A 12,875-nucleotide genomic window follows, 5' to 3' on the forward strand; every position below is an offset into this window, starting at 1 on the left:
AGGGCAGGCTGCCCAAGCACACTGCTATCACTGTGTGCTATCACAATGCACATTGAGTATGTTTAATTTTTAAGTGCAGAACTGAGATTTTAATACACTTTAGTTTTTTTATGACTGTGTAAGTACAGACTGGTGAGATCACCAATCATGCCCCCTGACCACTAAAAATATTTCTTTGCACTTCATTTATTATTACTGTTATTCTTGTTGCTGTTACTAACTTAAGTGTTAACCTGAATGCCTGCCAAACACCTCTTAAAAAGAGCGAATATCTAATCGTCTTTAGAGTGGGCATTCATTTCTTTAAGCGTCTGAGTAGAAACACAACTCTTTCCTCCTCACCTTGCCTTTTTTCTTTATGTATGAATATATTATGAAGGTTTATCATTTTCACTTGGAAATACTGTGAAAGACTGTGGGTTTTTTGCATTCAAGGAGAGGAGTTATTGTATGTGTGTTTCAGCCACAGTTTGTAGTATGTATAATTCAGTGTTCCAGCTTTTATGGCTTCGTTTTATCCTGCACTTTTTCGAGGTGTCCTATCTTTGCTTTTGCTCACTAATAAATGTTCAGATGTGCTTCATTTCTTAAATGCCAACCAGTGATGAAATTCTGCCCTGCAGCAAACATGAATAGTTAATATGTAGATAAATCTTCACAGTGAAAAAGGCTGAATTTGATGGTTAGGCTGAATAATTCAATTTCTTTGTGTTAGCAACTGCGAGACATTGAAATCAAGTTATTCTTCATTACCAGTTACAAAATAATCTTTTCTCCTTGATGGAGTGAAGTATTATTTATTCAGCCTTCATCCCTTTCAGTTTGTCAAGTTCCTGCTCCATCTCTTGTCAGTCACCTTGATGAACTATCATCTGTCATAATGCTGCCTACACACATAGTACTGTTATTTAGTTTGAGCTTCATGTGCCACCCATCTGAGCAGAATCACTGCAAAGTGCTCAACTCAATGGTGCATGCATCCTTTTTATCCCAGAAGGAAAAAAAGATGGCGCACATTACTTGAAAAAACAAACAAAGACAAAGACAAGAAATCGTCTCGAGAAACTCATCTGCACTTAATGCGCTTTGAAAAACCTTTAAGGCAAAGAAGTTGAATAATTTGAATACTGAGAACTACATAAAAACTACAGTGATGGATTTGACACCCATCAAATAAATTATGCTAGAATTTGGTAATGGGATAAAGTTTTTTTTTGTTGCTGTCACATGTCGATGCTGGAGAAAGGGACACTGAAGTGCATACAATGCTGTTACACATCCGCATATCTTTATATTTTGTTTCTAAGAAACATGACTTTCTTCTTTCTTTTGTTGTGTGTGTAGTCTTGAGCAATAGTTCTCCAGACTTTCTGAAGGTCTTCGGGCATTTGCTGCTTTTTTGCTCATTCTCAGCACAGTCTGACTTATGAGTAATTCAAGCATACCTCAGGGATGAAACTGAAAGAAGGAAGGTGAAGAAGTGGCAGGCCTAAGTAAGTAAGACCTCTGCAGCAGGCGAACAGTCTGAAAGTCATGTTATTAAGATATCCAGAAAAGACTGAAGCAGTGTGTGATCTTGACAGAGAGAATGTAACAAAAGGCAGCCAACATTTGAAGGAGCTTTGACTCTCCTTCAAAACTACCTAAGGCAATTATAAGAAAGTCAATACCAAATATTGACTTTCAAGCTTGTAAGAATTGTGCAGACTCGGTTGTTGCATTATGTACTGTATTTCAATGTATGTTAGCATGTTTCAATAAATCACTGTACCCGTTTCCTTGTAAAATATAGAGCAGTGAGGGGTGGCTCAAGACTTTTGCACATTGTCGTATTAAGAGACAGAGACCGTGTCAGCATGTGAACCTACAGAGTGAACAGGGATTCAGCTGTGTTTATAAAACGTTTCCTTCACCTCCCATTGGATTAAATTAAGGAAATTTTAAAAAAGAACTATGACAGTGCTTTTATGCTAATCTAACTTAATAATTCTTCATTTCAATAATGAGTAATGTCGTTAACCTTTCCAACTAAAAAATGCAATTCTTACACACTGAAGGACGACAGGGTTCATTCAGGTGCACATGAAGGTTTATTGCGCTGAAGCACAGCAAAGGAATTCAGTGTTACTGGCGGCTTCCATTGTAATAACTGGACTGCATTACTTTTGTAGCATTACGTGTAATGGCCCTGTATTAATCAGCCCTTAACACACAGAGAAAATGACCAGTAAACAATTGACAACATAACATGTACTGGCTGGTCTATTTCCTATGACTTTAACTGAAACCAGCTAACAGTTTCCTTTTACATTACTGATGGAACAACACGGTTACAGAGATTAATGCAGGAGGCTAACATGACTTAGCTAGCACACAAACGTTACTAGCGTTACTTTTGTGAAGGATTATTTTGCCTGTTACCCGTTTGGCTGAGCCAACACTGCCACCTACTGGCGGAACTAAATGTCGCCCTAACATCACATCAGGTGGGAGCAAATGAGCTTTTCGCTCTGTGTTATGATGCAAACACATCTGAGACTTGTTCTTAATGCTCAAAATACTCAGGGTGCCACACATTTACTTAGGGAAGTGGAGTGATGGAGACTTGGCCATAACTTGGCCTCAACGAGACAATTTTAGGTCTCACTGTACAGCTCTTCTTTTATGCTGAACACATTAACCCCTTAAAGCCGGCATAACTATTTTTAAATCCCTGTAGAACCGGAACCACGTAAGCTAGCACAATAAATTTTTTTGCATATGAAACCGGAGGAGTTGTACTTACATCTTATGCCATCAGCTTGTCCTAAGTCACGGTTTCCTTCCACATATGGCTTTGCAAAAACTGCATAAAAAGCACTTGCAGCAGCAAAAACATAATTTTTCAGAAACATGCTTTGCCGATCCGATCAGCTGTTCATAACACTCCCTATGTTGGACACTTCCTATGTTGGACATGCGATAGTTGAACTATCGCATGTCCGCCATTACCTGCCCGAAACCGGAAGTGACGTCATTTCGAGGAATTTTTTTTTTTACCTTCGGGGCCTTATAAGCCTATACTGGTGTTTTTAAAAGTCATGTTTGACTTCATGCTTTTCTAAATAGTTTCTGGGATGCTTGGAACTCAAATTGCACTGCTGGAAATAGTTCATTTTTATGCACTTGTTTTGTTTTGTTTTTTTGCAAAATTGCATTATAATATTTATTTTTGTTTTTCCTGCAGGACATAAAAATTGGTGTATCTCAAAAATAAAACTATGAAGACGCTCAAAATACATTTCCTGTTGTTGGAAACTATTTTGTACAACTTTTTTGTACAGTTTTGAGGGATAAACTTCTGAAATTTCTCTAACTAGAAATTTATGTAAAAAACAAAACAAAAATGAGTTTATTGCACTTTTTTGCAATTTATGTAGTTATTATGGACTTAATGCATACATATTATTAATATTTGGGCTATAACGGTTGTATTGATGTATAACAACTTTAAATGCTCTCAAAAATGGCACTACAGCATGTAAAAATATAAAGATAAGCTCTGGCGGACTTGGTTCTATGGTAGGTCTTAAAGGGTTAATCCAGCAACCCACTGCACACATGTTGTCACAGTCTTGCTTTTTTAACACAATCCTGTCTCATATCCCAGCTCTCAAGGGTATGAAAGGTGGGGTAAACCCTGAATAGGCTGCTAGTCCATCACAGGGGTAATACAGACAAAAATACCACTATTCATGCTTTGAATTAAAATCACCAGTTAGCTTAACAAGTATGTTATAGACTGATGGGTGAAGCTAGAGAACATGTAAACACATAGGAAGAAGATGGTTTTTAACCCAGAACCTTCTTGCTGTGAGGCAGTAGTACTAACCACTTCATCACTGTTTGTTTGTTTTTTATGTGTCCAACAAATCCGTTTTGGTTCTTACAGATACTCGTTGGACTTGTTGTGACTTTGTATTTACAAAGAACATGTAAACACATAGGAAGAAGATGGTTTTTAACCCAGAACCTTCTTGCTGTGAGGCAGTAGTACTAACCACTCCATCACTGTTTGTTTGTTTTTTATGTGTCCAACAAATCTGTTTTGGTTCTTACAGATACTCGTTGGACTTGTTGTGACTTTGTATTTACAACCAAATCTCCACCAACTGTGAAAGCGTGGATCTGTCACTGTCTTCACACCACAAATGGGATTTTTCTTACATGCATATCTGCTGAGAAAACAGATTAATGAGAAAGTAGTCTCTTTTTATTAAAAACATACAGTAAGTAGCCTTGGGAGTTGCTGCGAGCTCATAGAGGGAGTATTTTCTCGATTAAATATAAACTGCAATTGTCTAGTTAGGTATGCAGTTAGGTTGTTTCCATCGTTTTTATGATTAAAGATCCTTGACTGGGTATGTGATGCACTTATGTATACTGGAGCTTAATTGATAAAGCAGCATGCTGCTGTCTGTTCCAAGGCTTTTCAGGTGCTGAAACCCAGTTTGTGTGTGTGTGTGTGTGTGTGTGTGTGTGTGTGTGTGTGTGTGTGTGTGTGTGTGTGTGTGTGTGTGTGTGTGTGTGTGTGTGTTTTCTGCTGTCAGCCGTGTGTTTGCATGTGTTTGATCTGGTGTTGCTGGTGGGAGGAGTATGATTATATGACTCAGTCTAATAAATAGTTCCACATATCCTGGCATTAGTCACTTAAAGAAAAGCCACGGGATTCATCTCCTTGTCTTTTCTCCCCATTGGCTCATAATGGTAACCGTATGACTGAGTCGGCCCACACAGTCTACAGGTTTTTAAATTACCATTCAGCCAAACCTTCACTTAGTCACAACTGTATCGGTAGACTGTGTTGGCAAATGATGTGGGCCATTTCCAGGGCTAAAAGGATCAAAGTGAATTGGGGTTTGCATTATGTTGCTTTAAAGAAAATGGCAAATAAATGATCCAGAGCTCAGTAGCTACAGCTCAAAACCTTGCAGAATAAACTGACATTTCATAATGCTGAGTTTGTGCGTGTGTGTATTCATGAGCATTTGTGTCCTTGTGTTTGTGCGTGGGCGCCATCTGCTGGTCACATTTAACAGCACTTCATACAACAGCAGTGTTTTTGTTCATGAGCTCATTGCAGTGACCTCTTGCACTCCCTCCTGAGTTAAATCAGTACTTTGGCAGGCAGCCCCTCAAACTCAAGAGCCCTTCTCCGTCCTTACTTTAATGCCTCATTAAAATGGATGCAGAGGCAAAGAGACATTATGGCAGTGGGGATAATTGTGGCTGGATTTTCTGTGAAGGTATTAATCCCATTTAGATGCATTACGGTGCAGTCACAAAAACAGTAACTGTAGGTTTAAGTGTTACTCACATACTTTAACTCCAGCCCTCGTGGCACTGTAGCTTAAATAGCTCAAAGGTTTGCTGTCATAGTCATAGTCTCGTGTTTTTGTAATGAAACAGATGAAAAGAAAGAAAGAAAAACCCTTTCCACAAAACCCCAGAAACTAATAGTGTTGCATAAAGACTTTGTGGTTCCACTGTTTGATTGACAAGCAATCTGTGATGATTGCAGTGCAGAACCAGCACAGCACTGAACACTTTACATTTGAATGGAGAATCAAAAGTTTTGCTTAATTTGAACTGTTTAACTACTGGGTAAAGCTCCTAATAATGTTTGAGATTCTTCATGTGATTTGCAGTTCCCTTTTCTTGATCTGTTTTTTAATGTGTGGACTGTAAATCTAGAAAGACGTGTACTGATCAGTGATAAATATGGCAACGATCCCTGACTGCCTGAATGCGAACCTGTCATTTAGATGTTTAATAGATTGGGGCCGAGTATTAACTTAAGCACGACTAAAGCACATGCAGCATGTATTTACAGGATGCTCGTTATCGAGGGGAACATTTAGGTACAAGCAGTACAGTTCAGTTTTGTTTTGGGCAGCGGAGGGTTGGGTCACTGGCTGTCTGGGGGTCAGAGATGAAACTCGAGCTGATCTCTGTTTTTCCATCACCCCTCAGCCCCAGTGGGAAACGCTACTCAGTCAAGATACCAGTAAAAGTTTAAGTGACATTTCCAGGATTCTCGTTATCTTTTATCTCAAGCAGGCTCTGCTTTTAGACACAGTGTCTCCCCCACCCCCACCCACCCCCACTACCCCACCCCAGCAACCATCATAGTGAAAATCTACCCAGACTGTGGCCTCTTGACACTGCACAGCTCTGGCATGTGTCTACACAGTCAGAGCTGTAATCACTGTCTAATATTTCTGTACTGATGAGTTGAGGAAGGAAGCCGACGTAAAACGGTTCACTCCTCTGTGAAGTGTGTGCAGGACGCAGCTAGTTCACCCGAGGTACGAGCTAACAACGTTATAATTCAGGCCTGGCCATATTTAGGCAGAGCTCAGTGCTATGTAAACAGAGCTTACTGCCGAGGGGAGGGCACACTCCTGCACTCGTGTCCACGTCCGTCAACAGGGCTTTTAGGTGGCTCCGTAGAGAAAAGCCATGAAGCCGTAGCGCAAAAGTGGCTGTGAAGCACTTAGAGCCAACTACGAGCGGCTCCGAATCTGAGCTGCATCATCACAAGACGCGCTTGAGAGCCGTTTACCTAATTCACTTGATAAATGCTGCTGTGCTGAGATGGATGACTTGGACTCCCTGTCAGGGGTTAGAAGGTCGCACCAGAGAGCAGCGTAAGAGGAACATTTTGTTAAACTCCTACACGACAGCATGAGTGAAGCCCTATTGGAAAGCTCAGGGGAGGCTGGCTCCTTCCCACTCAGCAGTCCTCAACCCATCAAGCTGAAGCCGCAGTCACCATCCGGCTCGCCTTATGAATCTCCCAGGATGTCCCCCGGTGACTCTCCTCAGAACTCCCCCCGTCACTCGCCGTTGCTGTTCCGCAAGCTCCTCATGAACCGTAACATTGCCCTGCAACGCCGCTTCACCTTGGCGTACACACCCAGGTAGAGTCAATGACATGGATCTAATTACTGTCGTTAGCTTATGTGGAAAGCTGTGTGTAAGGGGTGGCTCAGGAGGTAGAGTAGGTTGTCTACTAATCGATCGCCGCTTCAATCTGATACTGAAGCCCGGGTTGCTCCTGATGTGTTCATCGAAGTGTGGCTGTTAGGTAGAAAGCACTAAGACATAGTGGGGTGAATGGGTGAAGGAGTTCTTTATAGGTACAACTTTCAGCTGTACGTTGATAAGATAATCAGAAGGTTAGGATTCAGAGGTCATCTTCTCTGAACTCTGCTGAACTCTAATAAACTATAGGCCCAGTGTTTGTTCAGCAGCTCTGAGGTAACATTGCAGAGGCTGCTTTTTCACGTCATCACGGTATGTGTCATGGGTTGGCAGTAGCAAAAAAGCCTCATTGTCTGATAAGAAGGTAACTGTGGGAAATCACAGTTTTGTTGACGTCGGGACCGGTGTCATCTCAAAGGACCTTATTGTTAAGGCAATGAAAGAGAGGGTTTTGTTTTGTGCCCAAGGTGTTCAGCAATCCTGGCGGAGCCAGAGATGAGAAAGGTTTCCTATACCACCAGGGTTTCTGTGTAGCAGAGACAAAGCTAAAGTCTGGAGGGATTCGGGGTGGCTCACCACAGTAAACACAAAGATGACGCTTAATGCTGCATCGTCACTTTGTCAGTCCTTGTGACTGAAAACAGGCAACCTGTGTCCTGCTTTTTGTTTTTACGTCAGAAAAGATGGAGCTGAGTAAATCTTGTTCAGGCTATGACAGAGCCTAAATGTTCAAAGTTTGATGGATGAAGCTGTTTAAATAACAGAGTGATCTATGAAGGCATTTGCTGATTTTTTTTTTTCCAAAGAGAACCTCACTATGGTAGTTTAAGAAAAAAATAGCAGCAGTGCCGGGTAGTGACGTATTTAGATTTTCCACGGACGTAATCGTGACCAGTAGGTCAATTGAGGAAACTCTGAGAAAGCTGTGAAAATTACCCTGGAGTCTAAAGCCCTCATTTTTCTCTGATGTATGTAAACACTCCAGGAAAAAACTATTTTCGGGTCACGGAGATGCAAGTTTACAAGCGTAGAAGTGTTTTTTAGCATTAAAATCAGTTATATGTAGTAAATAACTGATGTTTTTATCTCTTTTGTAGAGCAGTCACAGTGTTGGAAAATGAGCAGAGTTTTAACAGGGGAAGATCATTTTTATACGACTTTCTTAACAAGGTTGTCTCTGCTGTCACCACCCTCATGTGGCTGCAGGCTGTTTGCAGCAATATTGGTGGTTTCTTCTTGTGGTTTTCATTTTCACCCTTGTTATTGTCAATTTTGCACACAAACGGCATCAGAGCTGCCTGTACATGACCACAGATTCCATACACACCTTTCTTAATTAATTCAATGGTGATAAATGCTGTCTTATGCTTGAGTTTAAAACATAGCATCAAAAAAAGCTGCAATTCACACACAAATATTTAAATTTGTAAAACATGCCATTGTTAAAGATAAATTTGCCAAAGATAATATGTTGCGTAATGATCCCACGTTAGCGTTAAGATGCCAGATTATATAAAGCAACTAACCTTTGAGTTGTCATGGTACTAAAAATTATAATCGTGCTCTCAATAAATACACATTTTACCAATCAGTTTAATTATAGAGGCTGCAAACTGATGTCATACTGAAGAGAAAGCCCCCACACGCAGTCACGAACCATTTAGTCGAAAGTTAAACTGTCTTTATCAGATAAACATGAAACCTGGGTGCTTTTGCCCCCCCCCGCGGCAGCCCTTCCCGCTCTCCAAACCCCCTGACTGTTTGCCTCCCTGGCAGCCTGACTGTGACTATGTAGAGGAAGCGGCCTGTAAACACGTTGCGTGTACCTACGTCATCAGTCGTGACATTTTACTGATGTCATTTGATGCCTGCCCGTGTAATGTTTAAACATCCTATTGTTTTATACTGTGAGCCTCCCCGCCACCCCACCCTGTCAGGTGTGCGAGTCTCAGTGCCAGCATAAATAAAATATGAACCACACCGAGCAGAAACTAAAACCCAAACAAGACTGCAAAAGAAGGATGAGGACAAAAGTGCAGCTTTAAGCCATTTAAAATTCAGAGTATTTCAATCAATTCCTTCTAGTTAAAATGCTTTGGAGGAAGTGGTGAGTTTAATTATTTGTCTAACCTTTTCCTTATCATTTTTTTTTTTTTTTGACAGATTAAAGGAAGGGTAGTTACAAGAAATAAGGATAACAAGAGTCACAGCAGGGTGGTTGTAATGACAAAAATAAGCCCACAGGCAATCAGGAAGACGACCTTTATTGCTTATTTAAATGTTTAACAGCATTGAAAAATAGCATTAAGGACAGATATTCATTAGTATTATAAAGCCCATGCACTGTCAGGTACCTTTCAGTAGGATTTAAATGAGCCAGACCATTTTTACTGTTTCTTTGTCTTCATTACATCCTGTTTGGTTTATTTGATCTGTTTTAACTTATGAGCCTCTTTACATACATGGGCTAACAACAAGATAAATGATCTATCAGCACAATGCCCTATTTTAGTTTGCAGTTCATGTAGTGCTTAGGGAAGTGGTTGTGGTGTGTTTGGTTGTTGCCGTGCAACAAGTGTCCGTCAGTCTGAAAGTGAATTGGCATGTCAGTATCTGCATGGGTTTTGCCCTGACAGCTCTCAAAGGCCAGTCCCCTCTGCTGTTAGCAGTGTGGAAATAAAGCCAGGAACGTGTGACTTATGCATCCATATATCTTATATATTTACACTGGCGTGCAATTTATATCACTTATCACTGCCATTGATAAGTTAGTCAGAAAACACACAACTGATGCTCAAAATTTTAGCCTGTTTCACAATGACTGCCAATGATGAAAAGGATCCTGCAGTCTGCATGCAAGATGTGCAACAAATTCCCCTGATCAATAACTTGAATTTTTTTATGTGACTCCATCAGTCTCTCAGATCATTGTGGAGGAACTGTGGTCTGCTCTTTTTTATACCTTTGCCTCAGGTATCTTTAAGGTCCTGCCACAGCATTTCAGTCAGCTTGCGTTCTGGACTTTGACCGGGCCATCGCATTACCTTCTTTTCTTTTTCAGCCATTCTGTTGTAAATTTGATGCTTTGCTTGGGATCATTGTCCATTACATGATGCAGGTTCGCCCAGCTTTAGCTGACAGATGGCCTCGTATTTGACTCTAGAAGACTTTTACTATACAGGAGAGTTCATCGTCAAGTCAATGACTGCAACATGTTCAGGTCCTGTGGCTACAAAAGCAGCCTAAATTGTCACCCCTCCACCACCATGCTTGACAGCTTTCTCCAAAGACTGCTCCAGAAGTCTTGTGGTTTGTTCAGAGGCAATTGTGAAAACCGAAACTGTGCTGCCTTGTTCTTTCTCCTGGCAACCTTTCCAAATAAGCCATACTTCATTTAGTCCACTTTTTTTCTAATGGTGCTAATATGCTACCTGAGACCTATAGAGTCTGAGATTGTACTAATCTTCTGTCTGATTGCATTGTGCAGTCTGACCTTGGGGTGAATTTAATGGGACATCCACTCCTGCAAAAACGTTTGCATTTATGACGTCTTGACCCAGCGGTTTCCACAGCACTGCAAAGACTGGATTTCTCTATTTTTTTCATTCCATAAATCAAACAACTGATTGATTGAGCAAAAGCAATAACCTGCAGACTAATCTGTTAGGTGCGGCCCTTCTTTGATTGTCTTTGAATCTGAAACTTGCCGGTGATAAAAACTGCACAAGTTGAAACTCAGGGCTTTCTCCCTATGGTTAGTTTATCCACGTTTTTTTGCCGTAAATCCTAACATGTGTTTTGTCAGGCCCACCCAGCCCCCGTTGCCACCCTGCCCAGCACCAACTCTAACAATAACCTCTATAATTATGTAGCTGCAGGGCAACAAAAGGAGGGTATTGGGTCAGGCAGCATGTTGATCTCACGTGTCAACGAAGGCTGCGTCAAGCTAGCTCTGCCAGACACAAAAACACCCGCCAGCCACACAGTCGAGTCAGATCTCCCTTTAACAAGTTGGGACACACCGAAATGTTGTGCAGCCCTGTAACTCTCTAAATGTGGGAGCATTTTCTCTCTTTGAGGTTTTTCTTTGGAAAGCTGCAAGTGTGGCTCGAAACGCGACCAGTTTGTAACTTGAACATCTTGACATTGGATATCCTGTACTAGACAGATTGGAGCTCGTGGTGGTCTGTCCTCAGCTCCCACAGCGACCTCGGGGGATTCCTCCAGTGTTTGCACTGCCAAAGGAAGAGGTCAAACCCTCACTGACGCTACCCTGCAGTGTCACTGCTCTCAGAAGTGGCTCAACCCTTCCCCTTTCCTGCGAACAGTGAGTGAGTGCCTGACAGAGAAGTAGAGAAACACTACTTTCAAAATTTTCAGACTTCTCTACAGGTCGCCTGTTTTCTCTCTGTTTTGGAGTTGTACTACTGAAAACCCCTTCAGGAATGCTGTCAGTGTCATGTCTGGGATTAGTTTGGGTATTTACAACAACAAATCAATGAGAATGGACAGACAACTGTGGAAAATCCTTCAATTCAGTTGAGTCTACAGTTACAACAGCTGCATGTGTGCTTCTTGCTTGTGGAGACTAATTGAATATCACACTCCTGTCTGCCTTGTTGGGGCTTGCCTGAAACCTCGGCGCAGAAACTCTGCAGCATTCCACGATTTCTCTTCCCGCATCCCGAGGAACAGAAGATTGGGCAGATCTGCTCTCTATCTGATCCTTTCCATTTTCTTTTTGCCTCTCACCTGGAATCTTCATGTTTTTTGGTTTATCGGCGCGCAAAACTTCATGGAGCCGATCCAGATACCCCCGGAGGTTTACGGGAGAAAAATAACTAAACTGTGAAGAACTGTTGTAAGAGGCTCAGATCAGATGTGCAGTTTATTTTCATTACAGCCCAAAGTGTCTCATATGAGTCAGGCGCTCGAGGGACAATGAACAAAGACCTCCGATTGACAAGGAAAGGAGGGCTGACTGGTTTTGGACACGGTCGGAGACACTCGTGCTTGGGGTATGTTCCTAAACTCTGCATCCTGCATCTCCTTGGCACTCGTATTCATGAGAGGGAGTGTTCAGATAGGCTGCTCAGCGAGATTGGCTCAGAGATCTGCACTTGTAGTGTCACTGCGACAGTAAGAAACATGGAAAATAGACTGTAGATAATAATTTTTTAAACAAACACACATCCCAGAGAAGGCTGTTGCAGATAAAGTAGGCACTCTGGCATGAGATCTCACTTTTTTTTTAAAAAAAAACAGCAGCAGAGAGCTGGCGTGTAGCAGCTGATAAATATTCAAATGATTATACAATTTTGGTAATTGGAACTTAGATTTCATAGTACCAACTTCTTTGACAATGCCAATGCATTGTTTTTAAAGTTGTGATTTGGTGTTTTTTAAAATGCAATTATTTTGTATTTGCTTGCATTAAAACCAGCAGCTTTCAAGAGGAAGCAAGTTACATTTGTGGTAAGTTCCAGCCAACAGACTTCCTGTTTCTGCTGCAAGTCACGCACATTTTATTGCACGATGAAGTTGCTCAAATAGTCGACTGATTGTGTGCCCTCCGCTTCATGAATAACAAACTTTTCTCACTGATGTTTCCGAGCAGGAGGCAGATGTTTTGGACAGATGTGACGTTAGTTATTCCTGACGTCACAATGAGGAGCTGACTCTAATGATAATCCCTCACTGGCTTCTGTGCGTCTGCACGTCTCTTAAGTTATAAGCAAGTTTTCTGCACAAGTTCTCACTGCACACACACCTTCTGTAGATCTTATTGTGCTGTGTTTGTGTGTATTCAAACTCGACTGCTCATGCCTGTTTTTGCCCTCCCTGCTGGT

General features: G+C 41.4%; 1 protein-coding gene across 7 annotated transcripts in view; it reads left to right on the plus strand.

Moving 5' to 3' along the window:
• LOC146558757 (3',5'-cyclic-AMP phosphodiesterase 4C-like) overlaps window positions 1-12,875 on the plus strand; it is a 104,216-nt gene that overhangs the window by 49,619 nt on the left and 41,722 nt on the right. For 2 of the 7 annotated variants that reach the window (XM_085246480.1, XM_085246482.1), the window contains exon 1: window positions 6,505-6,962. The exons of 4 other annotated variants lie outside the window; for them this stretch is intronic. In XM_085246480.1, the coding sequence (XP_085102606.1) occupies window positions 6,727-6,962 (236 nt within the window). In that variant the 5' untranslated portion in view covers window positions 6,505-6,726. Of the gene's footprint in view, window positions 1-6,504; window positions 6,963-11,501; window positions 12,045-12,875 lie in introns of those variants that run through there. One more of the 7 variants, XM_085246486.1, reaches the window with a different exon arrangement.

The sequence above is a fragment of the Mchenga conophoros genome, linkage group LG15, assembly GCF_057382185.1.
Source record: "Mchenga conophoros isolate Kocher_MC1m ecotype Shallow Benthic linkage group LG15, M_conophoros_male_GT1.1, whole genome shotgun sequence".
NCBI classification, from domain to species: domain Eukaryota; kingdom Metazoa; phylum Chordata; class Actinopteri; order Cichliformes; family Cichlidae; genus Mchenga; species Mchenga conophoros.